At 39.5% G+C, this 13,149-nt stretch overlaps 1 protein-coding gene and 1 long non-coding RNA gene across 6 annotated transcripts in view; one reads left to right on the top strand and one right to left on the bottom strand.

Annotated features, from left to right (window-relative positions):
* The window catches only part of LOC110838094 (uncharacterized), a 34,273-nt gene extending 32,073 nt beyond the window's left edge, over nt 1-2,200 (bottom strand). The window contains exon 1 of the long non-coding RNA XR_015534093.1: nt 1,925-2,200. This is a non-coding gene — a long non-coding RNA (uncharacterized LOC110838094). The remainder of the gene's footprint in view (nt 1-1,924) is intronic.
* LOC110838089 (neuroendocrine convertase 1) overlaps nt 1-13,149 on the top strand; it is a 156,321-nt gene that overhangs the window by 141,571 nt on the left and 1,601 nt on the right. For 4 of the 5 annotated variants that reach the window (XM_087344856.1, XM_087344857.1, XM_087344858.1 and 1 more), the window contains 11 exons: nt 5,438-5,542; nt 5,912-6,091; nt 6,618-6,764; nt 7,707-7,872; nt 8,012-8,184; nt 9,076-9,288; nt 9,386-9,486; nt 10,177-10,395; nt 10,781-10,947; nt 11,191-11,324; nt 11,617-11,748. In XM_087344856.1, coding sequence (XP_087200982.1) covers nt 5,438-5,542; nt 5,912-6,091; nt 6,618-6,764; nt 7,707-7,872; nt 8,012-8,184; nt 9,076-9,288; nt 9,386-9,486; nt 10,177-10,395; nt 10,781-10,947; nt 11,191-11,324; nt 11,617-11,748 — 1,737 coding nt within the window. The remainder of the gene's footprint in view (nt 1-5,437; nt 5,543-5,911; nt 6,092-6,617; nt 6,765-7,706; nt 7,873-8,011; nt 8,185-9,075; nt 9,289-9,385; nt 9,487-10,176; nt 10,396-10,780; nt 10,948-11,190; nt 11,325-11,616; nt 11,749-13,149) is intronic. The other variant, XM_087344859.1, reaches the window with a different exon arrangement.

Genomic DNA, 13,149 nt, shown 5'->3' with positions numbered 1-13,149 from the left:
TCAATTTCGATAAAAATGTGATTGAATTATAAATTAAATTCATATTATTAACATTACATATTTATAACATTTTCCTTTATAACGACTGAACCGAACTAAACAATTGTTTAATTGAAATCCATAGAACCATTTATTTTCACACTATCTTTAACGAAAAAAGAATTCTTATCACTAACCTGTATTTCTTTAAAATGCCAGCTTTTGTTGTTACTAAATCCATTATTTAAATCGCATCTCATCTAACTCATAATCAGCTGCAGTTCCTGGCACAATCTCAACAGCTACAGAGATCCAAGGATTTTTCAGACATGATATATATATTAAAATATATTAAAAATTTTTTGCCGTCAATCACAAATATAATAATGTTAAAAGATTAAAACATCATTTAACGTTCCCCATCGAGTACTCGATTACAATAGGAACTTACACGACTAGTTTCGGCTATAATTTAGCCATCAACGGGTGTTATGTAGTTTAAACTTATCACTAAATTACTGATTTTTATTGTTTTTTATGATTTATAGTCTTCATTTTCTGATGATGTTCTTGTCCATTTGTATTGTTTATTCGTTCGTTGTATTATCACAGGTCACTATTAATATATTTTAATACTTATGAATCACAATATGACGCATTTACAATATCTTATAAATGATATATATAGTTAAAAAAATATATTTCCTGTATCACAGTCCGATTAATTTTGTTCCAGTCGGTTATACTGTAATGTAGGTTCAAATTCAGGTTTTACATTCCACTATCTTATGTGTAAAGAGTGACTGGTTATCTCTGTCAACAGCAGAAATAATTACGATTCCATGCGGTATGGTTTAGTGTTTAGTTTGATATTGATTGTCTTTGTCAATAAATGATATGGGAACACCATAGGTCCAATGCAGTGACGTAAATGCGCAACGAACGTATTTAGAATGTCAAATGGAACAGACTCGTCCTTGAAAAGCTGACATAACCTAATTTAGTCAAGAAATTCTCAGCCTCTTACGAAATCCAAAGTTTCATTACCCTGTTCGCAAAAACCCATTTCTTGACCCATGTTAAAACCCCTTGTTTTAAATCCATTTTAATATCATCCTCCCCAAAATAAATCTGTTCCGTTTAGGCACTCCTACTAAAGTACGCTTTCTTGGCATGGACAGGCACAATTTTTAACATCGCAGCTTTGAACATGTGTTTATTTAACGACAGTTTCTCAGAATCATCGATTATACAGTTATAGTGGAAGGGTTAATATAAATGATGTGTAGGAATAATTAAGAAGCCGTCGAGTAAAAAACATATGTGGATATCGTCGTAGACCATTTTAAGATTGAGAAAATAGTAACTTTAAAATATTCAAATTTCAAATCAACAGTATTGATTTTTCATCCATTTGATAAGAATGTTAAAAGCAATAGATACGCTGTAATTTCCATTTTACATTGAGAATTACATATAATCAGACTGGATTATAAATTTAAATTTATTTTATCACGAATCATAACGGTTTATCGTTTCTACATTATTCATAGCACGGGGAATTTCGTGTCTAAACAACGCCTTGTTCGTAAGTTTCTCCAGCGGTAAGTCAAACTAACGCTATCAAATTGACAATGATCACATATGTCCCAATTTGTTTCAACCACTGGATGGATCCTAAATCACTTTCGCTCACATTTCTCACAATATACCTCCATAAACGTCTATTTTAATATTATACACCCATCATTTTCTGTTTTAAAAGCGATCATCTCTTAAAACGCCTCCCTAGCAAAATTCTATACGAATTTCCTGTCTCTCCCATGTCAGAGGTACCACAACCTCTTCGATGTTACTGTTCTCGCCCTTATTCCCATTTTACACCCCACTTCGTAATTCTGCTGACGTTAAATAGGACGTCAGTCTGTAAACTTTTAATATTTACCGTGATGTCTCATGCTGTAAGGAGCGGAGTTCTTGAAAAGCAGAATGTCAGTGTCCTGATGGGTTTTGGGTGAAACTAAGTGTTTGGGCTCGTGGGCCCTTCCGCCAATTTTCGACGCAGACAGAACACCGTGACATTAGCAAGGATTCAAACCCATGTCTCCGTCCCCGTTCACTTCATGGTGTTGATATATGTTGGCAGAGTTAATGTCAATACATGCACAGTTGGTGAACATCTGTATTCATTAGTGAGGTATTACGAACGGAGCTTTGTACAGAACGAAGCAATGACGAATGGCCCCAATCGCGTATAGTAGGTAAGGGGGCGAGAGGGGAGGGGTGGAGGCCGTGTTACACTGTAAAACATATCCTGTTTCTGCTTCATTCGATTCTGTGGGTCAGCTTCGAGTCGTGTTAAAGCCCTAATTACCATTAGGCGTGCAAGAGTGGGCTGAGCTGTAAACAGAAATTTCTAGCCAGACGAAGGGGGTTGCCTTTCTGAAAACCGCGATTGACAAATATAGAAGTAAATGCTAAAATTCGGATACGGGAATTGAAATCCGTGGTTAGCAGAAGACTACCGCACTGTCTTCGTAAACAACGTCGAGGTTTGCGAAACGTCGACCAGTTTCGTGTCCATCACAGTACTGTTGAATCAACTTCCAGCTTCTTGGAATATTCTCCAAATAAATATATAAAAATCACGCTAATTTATTCCGTGGGACACATATTGGTATGTCAAACGTTCTAAAAAATGCATCTATAAAACATTCCATAATGAAGATTAAACAAAGAAAAATTATAAATAAGAAACATATCATAAATATTAAATCAAAATTAATTCCCTAACGAATACTTTTCACTGCTGAAGTTCTTCAGCCCTGAATATGGAGGCAGAATGTTCCTCTGAGACGTTGGTATATACCTTCAAGGCCTTATGACGTTACAGTACAGAAGACCAACAAGGAAAACTCCTGACCTGTTACAACTCTAATAACAAAGCTACAAGATTTTAAATTTTACTCTCATCGTCAGGGGTCCATCTGAAACTTATCTCCACAAAGGCGAAGATGTCTCTCGTACTGAGGATGTATACCATAATTTTATATCATAAACTGTTGTTGATGATTTGGATAATATACTGTATGTTAATATTACTTAACATATAGATAAAATATGACTTAAATTCATATAAAGTTAATTAATTAATATTTCACGTGTCATAAAATACATATTATATAAGACGTAGACCTATAACGTTGGTACAAAAGAGTTTCTAATATAACGAATATTTAATAGAATCAAAGACAAAGAACTTTCTGATCACCACACAAGAAATATGTGTGTGTGATTGGCATTCATGAAATACAACTGTTCCTAACACCACTACAACCAGCAGCTACGATTCACGTGCTTCGGAAGTAGCCATATTGGGCATCTGTTGTGTGACGTCAAAGATGGAGTCCTGACCTGTTCATTATCAGTGAGTGCAAGGCAAACAGCCACTGTACTATCATGACGCACAACTATTTCCTACTGTTTGCCTTGACTTTGTCGGGATGTTCCTCCTAAATGTACTCTCAGCCGTTTCTGATATCTGTAGCCTGAAATCTGCCACAGCATGGCCAAAATGCCCACCTGTTATGGAACTCATAATTTCATTACTATGTTTAAAGATGTCTCCATCAGCCACTGTCCTGAGAAAAACGAATCCAGACCACACAGTTCCACCCTTTTTCCTGAACATTCTTTTCAATATTATCCTCTCTTATAGTCCTCTGTCTTTAATTTTATTTGTTCTCACCAAAATTTTGTAAATATTTCTTACCTCCACAATGAATGATACAATTCACGCACATCAGACCTGCTTGTTAAGATTACGACGTCCCTCAATATGAAATTCTCTTCAGTCTCTCTCTGTACCCCTAAAATCCAAATATTTTCTTCAGCGCCCTGTCATAATGATAACAGGTAATTTGAGAATAATATTAAAAAGTTTTCAATAATAATACACCTTCATACCAAGTAACAACCTACAACTAACTTCCAAGGAACAGTGATACAAGTCCACAGCGTTTTGACTAGCCTACACAGGGTTTCTAAATAAGAAGAGATTATGAGATGGTAAAGTTGCGTCATATTGTGATATTATAAATATATATTATTTAAATCTTGTCCGTCTAATCACAATAAAATCTTATTAAATATTAAAATTGTAATATTGTAATATTTTAATATTTAATAAGAATTTATTGTGATTAGACGGACAAGATTTAAATAATATATATTTATAATATATAATATATAAGAAGAGATTAGTTAAAATTAATAGCGACCACATTAAGTCTCTGAGACGCGCTTATGTTAAGAGCTGAAGAGAAAATTTGCAGGAATTTTTTTAAGAACGTGATATTGGTTAATATTTGGTCATTCAGAGATCGGTAACGAGTCCTGTCAACTTCATATCCAGGGTATGGAAAAGGCTGACGCTTACATAATTAGAAATGGAGTGAATCCCCTCTGCATTGTCGATCTCTCTGACACCGGCCAGTAGCCTAGACCTCCCACTTACGGACAATGCCCCCTTCTATCATGCGGCATTGCCGCCAGAGTGCGCGAAACACCTATTCGCACTCACTACATACAAGAGGATAGTGGATATCGATTTGATATTCCCCATTCCGACTCACACCCCCCACGAAGGGGAGAATTTAACAGAGGGAAGGGTTGGACCCCTCTGCTAGATTCTCGCCACCTCTTCGGTTCTGTTATTTTCCTGGTATAAGCGTCCACACCCGGGTCACCGTAGGCGTCCACAGGGTCGTTGCTGCCGGTAAATCGATATATCGATTGGATGCCAGTTGTACGACGCCGTTCAAACGTCACGTGGTATAACAGCTGTTAGAATCAATCTGCCTGACGCTGGATGCTAGTAGAGACATCTCACGCAAAATATGCAACTACATAGACGCTGAGTTATCGAGTACAATTGCGTCTTTCCGGACGGCAGCACTGGGCATCATTATTCCGTCCACGCGCTCCTGATTTGGATTCTGTTTTTGCAGATTTATTGTTTATTGAATGGGTATCGATGAAACTTGTTACTGAGAGTCTAACGTAACAGACGAACAGTGAAATTAATATCAAATCTAAAACTTTTTGACGATGGTGAAGAGTCAATTGAATAAAACATTTTCATGGATATTATCCATCGTCTAGTAAATGTAAAACGACGTTTCGGAGATGGGAAATTAATTGTGTTTCCTATAGTTTCAATTTGAACCCTTGTACAAAGCTAAAATGGAACTTTGTTTTATTAAAAACTAGTTTATCGCACAAGAAAATTACAATAATAGAACACCTGTATCTCACAGCTAGTAACTCGATACGTCAGTGAATTGCTTACAGTAGCTAATCGTAAAAATTTCGAGGCGGAATTTACTGCTGTGTCCGGTTTAAGTAACATCTTTCACTCTAAGTTTCCTCACTGACATCTTGACAATTTCTGTTCCAGGTGATGGGATTTCCGGACACATACAGAATGCTGAAGTCAGATCACCCTCCTCTTCACAAGAGGGCTTTTCCGCGGCTAACACAGCGACTGGTCAGGGATGCGAGGGTATGTCTCTGCTACGGAACACACGTGGTCTTTTTCTAATGACCGATAAAATAATTCGGAGGGTCCTGAATGGTCTAAAACAGACAATTATGTTGAAGATTCCTCTAAGACGTTGTACCGCAGAGAAACTTGGGTACACTGAAGGGTAGGGGAGGAGGTAACCATGGCATTTACATAGTAAAAGTACAATATATGAAATGAGGATGGGAAAGAACAGAGTAAGAAGATGACGACGATAATGATGGAGGCAACAAGTACCTCCGAAACGTCGGTAAACTTCTACCGGACTACAAGACGATCTCATCTTCATACTCGTCGCCGTGAGAACCCGGAATTTAACAAGACACAAGTTATTTTCTTTCCCAACAGGTGGTGTGGGCAGAACAGCAATTTGTGAAGCTGCGAGCAAAGCGGGATTTCATCCCGCCGCTAGATGACTCTGGCGTTCAGACGCCGGCCGTCCGACGCAAGAGAGCAGATCTCGAAGTACCAACCCAGAGGGTAGAAAGGCTCTTCAATGACGAACTCTGGGACCAGGAGTGGTACCTTGTAAGTTGCATGTGCATCTTATCAATGTTCATCCAACTTCACATTTTTCCAAAAAAAAAGAGAGAGAGAGAGCTAATTACGAGTTGAAGAGAAAGGTAATGTAGGGTGTAGGGCCGTCCCTGGCAAGCTTTTCGTGACCTTTCCCTTTGAAACTGAAGGTCCTATAAATATTTATGAATTCACCCTTTGAAGCCGAAACTCGTCTAAATAATATATAAGAATCCAGTCCGTACTGCAAAGAAAACACCACACTTCACCATTACAAAGATCAACTTGTTAACGCTGTTTAAGGAAATGATCGCTGTTTAATCGGAGAATCGTTCCAAACTCTTAAATAAACTCTGTGGGTGAAATGTAAAATTAAGTGATAAGGAAGGTGAAAAGGTTACAGTAGGCCACGACTGCATCCTTTCAAATTCGTTTTCCATTAAATTTCTTGCAAACTCAGCTACTGGCAGCGTCGTTAAATAAATCATATTTAAATAAGTCACGGCCCATCTGCTAACGCCCACTCTTTCTGCCTTAGCAAGATACTCGCACGAGACCAGATCTACCCAAATTGGATCTTCACGTGTTACCGCTCTACAAAATGGGTATCACGGGCCGCGGTGTGAGGGTCGCCGTTCTGGACGATGGTATCGAGTACACACACGACGATCTACAGGGAAACTACGTGAGTTTCTCATTAAAATTTTCATGATTCGATGCGCTGTGTTCCAAAGCAGTATTATTTTGTTTAGAATGTACCTCAGTATCATCACACCACTTTCTTATTGTCTGTAACTGAACCAAACATTTATTTTGTGTTATACTTTTATACAGGAAACTCTCGGTTTACGAACGAGTTCCATTCCAAGACGTTGTTCGTTATGTGTTTCTTGCATTCCTGAGCTTTTACGATACGTATCGTATACGTTAGTAGACATTTTAAAGCATTAAAACCATGTACTAAACATCGAATAGTCTATACCAGTGGTATTCAACCTGGGGTACGCGAAGACATCTTAGGGGGTACGTGAAATTTTTAAAAAAATATATTATTTTATTATAAACACTGAATAATCAGTAATGTAATTTATTTAATTTATTTTAGATGTAGATTATATACTATGTATAACTTGAATTATACGCCAACAACTTTGGGGGTACAAAGTTGAAGAGAAATTATATCTGGGGGTACGCGAAGACATCTTAGGGGGTACGTGAAATTTTTAAAAAAATATATTATTTTATTATAAACACTGAATAATCAGTAATGTAATTTATTTAATTTATTTTAGATGTACATTATATACTATGTATAACTTGAATTATACACCAACAACTTTGGGGGTACAAAGTTGAAGAGAAATTATATCTGAGGTTACGCGAACAAAAAATTTTGAATATCACTGGTCTATACAATACGTTTTATTATAATGTATGTATGCGTTATGGTTTATCAGTACCAACGCTACTATCTCGTTTTGCACCCATGATAGCTTAAATTTTTTAAAAATATATTTTTAAGTCGCTAAATGCAGAACTACAGTTGACCGTCTAAGATAACCTAGGCAAATCAAGTGATGATCCTATTATATTATAATTCGGGGAATCGTCTGTCCATGTTTTGCAGGATTCTGAAATAAGTTATGATGTTAACGATGGCGACAGTGATCCGACCCCGAGGTACGACGAAGCACTGACCAATGCCCACGGCACTCGATGTGCAGGGGAGATCGCAATGTCTGCTAACAATCGCAAGTGTGGAGTCGGCGTGGCTTTTAACGCTAAAATAGGAGGTGAGCGGACGTACATAAGTCATCCGCCCCCCATTACATACCGTATCATTAGTCTGATGAAGACAATGCGTCTAGTTAACAGGTCTTTTGCAAGAAATTAAATAATATGGTTCATCAAAAACATTTGTTTGTAACAAAGGTATTCGTCTTCTGGATGGGATGGTTAACGATCGTGTAGAAGGCACAGCCCTGGGACACGCGTACGATAAAGTTGACATTTACAGCGCTTCCTGGGGCCCCAATGACGACGGAAAAACAGTTGAAGGCCCTGGTCGTCTTGCCCAGGAAGCCATCGAGCGTGGCATCCAACAGGTAAAACCACCTCTGTGCCATTAGTCGAGAATTAATTTACCTTTAAACCACAAATATTATTCTCTCTGTCTATATATTGTTTACTACACGCGTCTCAGTTACTAAATCTCAGCTGATTGATTCTGTAAAGAGAAATCGACTTTTTTTATTCTGAGAATCAAACAAAACCCATAAATGAACTCCACAGATAAAACAGGTGGCACAAATTCTGTGCTTTAGAGATATTATAAACGAAGCATTTATTTTCTGGGGTTATGTTTGCTATAAAAAAACCTCAGCGCCAATAGATTATTATTCTTGTATACGCTGCATTTTCTGGACTTAAAGGAACACGTTAATAGCATTGTTCATATCTTTTATTTTTTTAAAATCCAAAGTATTGGTTGTCTCTGTTCTCATGTAGATACGAACATCATCGTAAATTTTCAACGCTGTTAAACGCAGCCGAGCTGTATAATTCAACTAATAACATTAAATCGATGTTATAAAATCCGTATCAGAAACATTAAAAAAAAACTGGAGAAAACAAAAATTGGCTAGAAAATGCATTTTATTACGTAATACAACTTCAAGTATAAAGTAATTATTATTATCAATATTATTATTGTCTCAGACAAGACGAACATCTGTTAAATAGTCCCAAGAATGTCCTGAGTATGTCTCCAAAAATAATCTTGACGCTGTAGAAATTAATTATTGATAAGGGTGGGGGGGGGGGAATTACATTATTTCAATACAGCAGCTGGGACGTCACAGCTCTTACACAACCGGAAACTGTTAGCCGAACATTCGTTCGTCGTCTCAGGGCAAATCCATCTCAAAACAGATCACGACCTCCTACTTCATCCTCAAAAGTCTTTTCGTGGTCTAAGCCCGTCGTGCCTGACACAGGGTCGCGGGGGAAAGGGATGCGTCTTCGTGTGGGCGTCTGGCAATGGTGGAAGTAAGGGTGACAACTGTAACTGTGACGGGTACATCGGGAGCGTCTTCACTCTGTCCATCGGCAGCGCGTCACAGCAAGGGCAGTTCCCGTGGTACGGAGAACGCTGTGCCTCTACGATGGCAGCAACGTACTCCAGCGGGGCGTACTCCGACCAGATGATAGTAAGTACGTCCAAAAAAAAAAAAACATCCCCATGGCAACGATGAGACAAGACAAGAGACGGCATTCGAAATATTGTTTTCTTTGTTTATTTCACAGGCAACGACGGATCTGAGAAACACGTGCACCATTAAACACACTGGAACTTCTGCGTCCGCCCCCCTAGCTGCGGGGATTATCGCCCTCGCTCTGGAAGTGAAGTACGCACTAAAATCTTCGCCATCATTCCTTCCGACGCACCTAAGCCCTGATTCACGTTTATTACAAAACGTTTCAGTGTCTCCATTGTTTTAACTGCGTCTGCTGTTTTCTGAGGCACTTTTCAAATCCCCACAATCTAATTTTCCTGGCATCACTGTTAATATTGACCGCAATATTTTTCTAGGCCTTCCAGGTCAATAGTTTCCAACCTTACACGCCAAATTTTTAACAAATCTCTCATTTCTCTTATCTGAACTACGTGATTATTTAATCATATGCTCGTTTTAACTCCCGAATTACCATGACGTCCCTAAATTAACAAATTTACAGAATTTCATAGTTATTACATTACTCTTTAGCTGGATGTAGTAGGTTTTACGGTCAATGATGCAAATCGCACGGCGAATTATCACTAACAGCGTTACCATGGCAACGGATATAATAATTACTTATAACGCTAGATTTAAAGCTCTCTCTCTCTCTGCGACTGAATGCTACGGAGTCTTCCAACCCCAATAACAGACGCAGAGGCAATCTCAGAGACACTGGATTACGACTCCATTTCCACACGGCTGATGGCCAGAGAAAAATCCATATCATTACGCGTCGTCACAGTCATTCTCGTATCAATAAAAAGTTAATGTTTATTATGGAAAATATGAGAGATGAGACGAGAACTGACTTTGCAGCCCGGAGCTGACCTGGAGAGACGTACAGCACCTGGTCATGTGGACGGCCGAGTACGCACCCCTGAGCGACAACTCCGGGTGGCAGCGTAATGCGGCTGGTGCCTGGATAAACACACGATTCGGTTTCGGACTAATGAATGCTCATGGTCTGGTTACTGCAGCGGCAAATTGGACCACTGTCCCTCCAAAAACCATCTGCACGGTATCGGCAGAACCTCTGTGAGTTTCTCTCTTTAACCGTAATCCACGTATTATATTTGTTACGACGACATATAAATTTACAGTTCGATATGTGGTACAGAGACCCGGATGCCTTGAGGGACAGAAAATCATCTTCTTTTAATGAATTTGAATTTTCATTGCCGTGTTCACAAAAGTGAGACATTGGGCCACTACCCTGAGCCACTTTAATCCAGTATCCTGTACGTACATTATAATATTATCTTCCAAACTTCGCGGCCAATTCTATTAATGGGAAACCGCATCACGTAGTCCACTGTTGCACTGATGTGATCCGAGACCACAGCTGGACATTGCGTCATTAACTCAGACCCTGTATTCAAAACTCCAGGAAAAACTTGGTTAATTTTGTTCATTTGTTTAGGAAGAACGCGACAATTGTACACGGAGTGAAGTCAGAAGTTGTGTTCAACACAGACGGATGTGCGGGGACTGGGAAGGAAATAAAGTTTCTGGAGCACGTGGAGGTCGTGACGAACGTCGCGTATACTTTGCGCGGGGCCTTGGAGATGCAGCTAACTTCTCCTGCAGGTGGGCGGTCGCGTGTTCAAAACCTTACAGCATCAGGATAAGATTCCCGGTTCTCACTGCGGCCAGCGTCTAGATGACTTGTCTTCTGGGGCTTTGCGCCGTGTAGCCATCTTGTCTATCTCAGATCTCACTCTGAGACGAAGCACAGATTCAACGGGCCGTAGGCTGTTGCTAGTAATTTAATAAGTGAAATGTCGAAAGGAGCGGTCGAAGCAATCACGTTAAGTGTGCGCCCGTTTACAGGAACCGGAATACAGCTGCTTAGCCCAAGGCAGCGCGACCAATCAGACAAAGGTTTCGAGGACTGGAAGTTCATGTCAGTTCTCTCTTGGGGTGAGCAACCGAGCGGTACGTGGATTCTTGACATCATCGACGAGGTACGAAACGCCACAACATTTTTGGCTCATTTACGCAAAACAATTAGGGTATAGTAAGGCCTTTAAATTCCGATTTAATCGTAAAGATTTTATTCAAAATGATTTTTATTTTTTTGTGGGGGGGGGGGTCAATCGGAATGCAACCGAAAATCGACGTGCTTAAAAGTCGTACTTCATATTCCTGAGGCTCGGAGCTCGACTCCAGAAGCAGGATATCATGGCCAGATCAATTATAAAACGTTATTGAGGGTTTTTTTTTTAAAAAAGTAAGTAAGTAAGTAATTTCTCACAGGTTGGTCCAGAAAGTAACCGAGGGACTCTGGCTTCGTTCACGCTCATTCTGCACGGCACGAAGGCACGACCTGCTTATCTGGACAACGGTCCTCGTCGATACAACCAAGATTATAACAGGGTGCATAAGAAGGTAAGCGTCTTTAAAATTCTTGTTTTCAGGGATCAATTTCCAGCGTTTTGCCTGCGAGTATGATGGACAACGCAGAAAACTATGTCCTGGGTTGGATTAGAACCTTGAACCCCAGGTTCGCTCCAAGACAGTCTGAGCCTTAAATGGCCTGTCACGAAAGATCCTGAACTGAATTCAGCCTCTTCTTAATTTCCTCGTGAATTAAATTCTGATAAATTAATTTCGTTCCCAAATATTAAAACTTTGCCAAGTGTCGAAATGACGTCATTATTACAGTGACCAGATCAAATATTAAAAAAATAGTCATCGACTATTTAAAAGAGCATCCCATCATTCTCTTAGAGAGAGACTGAGGAAAACCACACACGGAATTAATGAGGACAGCCGGTATCCCGTGTAAGATGTCGGCCATTGAGGTATATTTCGCAAATAGCTACGATTTAGCAGCGATGTGATACGAGAAACAAATATTCCTCGCAGTAATCCTCAGTAAAAGAAACTCCAGAGATGATTTCTTTTTCTTTCTTTGTGTGTCCACATCTTCTGTCAGCTTTATTTTCTTCTACGAACAGGCAAGTTCGAGAAACAGAGACTTCAGTTTTACGAATATGAGGGAAATCCTTTCCGTCGCAAATCCTCCAACAGCAAGGGGATACTATCGCGTTTTACTGCTGAATTCAAATAAGCCGTGGACTCATTTTCCAGTGGAAAGAAAATCAAAACAGGCCACCGTCTTTTCCGACATGACGTCAAAACATTCGCGCAGAGTTGTAGCAGAGCGAACTGGAACGCTTAAGCAAAACAGAGGAGATAAGGTCAGAAAACCGATCGCTGACCGTCAGACAGACTCAGCGTCATTTAATTTTCAACTGATGTCTGTGAGGCAAGAATGAATGCTTGTCAAAACACCGGAAGGCAAGCCCTTCACTCAAAAGCAAAGGGGGAATTCTGCTGTCCTGAGGGCATTTTCTGGGCAAGACTAATGAACCTAACACGTTCACATTAATGCAGGAGTGCCACCACCACACAAATAACATGAATCGTACATTAAGTACAAGTTTACGTATGCGATAATTCAGATTTTAAGGCCGACGGTTATTAAAATTACTATCTTCTGGACTACTACTTATCGACGTTTCAGAGGTGTTTACTGAGCCAATGGCTTGTCACTCTAATAACATAGGCAGCAAGCACCTCCGAAACGATGGTCAATTTCTACCACAGGCTCAAACACTTAGAAGATAGCCATTTTCTTAGCAGTTGTTCCCAAACTACAGGGCGTTTCGTTTAAAACGCCACCCTCGCTACAGGAGTATTTGTAAACTTTGGTGAACTCTGACGTGTGGTTTTAAAGCTATTATGTGCATGGATATAAAATAGTTCTTGGAATATCTGAGGGGA

Source organism: Zootermopsis nevadensis, unplaced genomic scaffold (assembly GCF_977971745.1).
Source record: "Zootermopsis nevadensis isolate Lab colony 2312 unplaced genomic scaffold, Znev_1.0 Znev_ptg000008l, whole genome shotgun sequence".
Classification (NCBI taxonomy): domain Eukaryota; kingdom Metazoa; phylum Arthropoda; class Insecta; order Blattodea; family Termopsidae; genus Zootermopsis; species Zootermopsis nevadensis.
The sequence above is the reverse complement of the archived record's forward strand: the minus strand, read 5'-3'. Positions and strand labels throughout refer to the sequence as shown.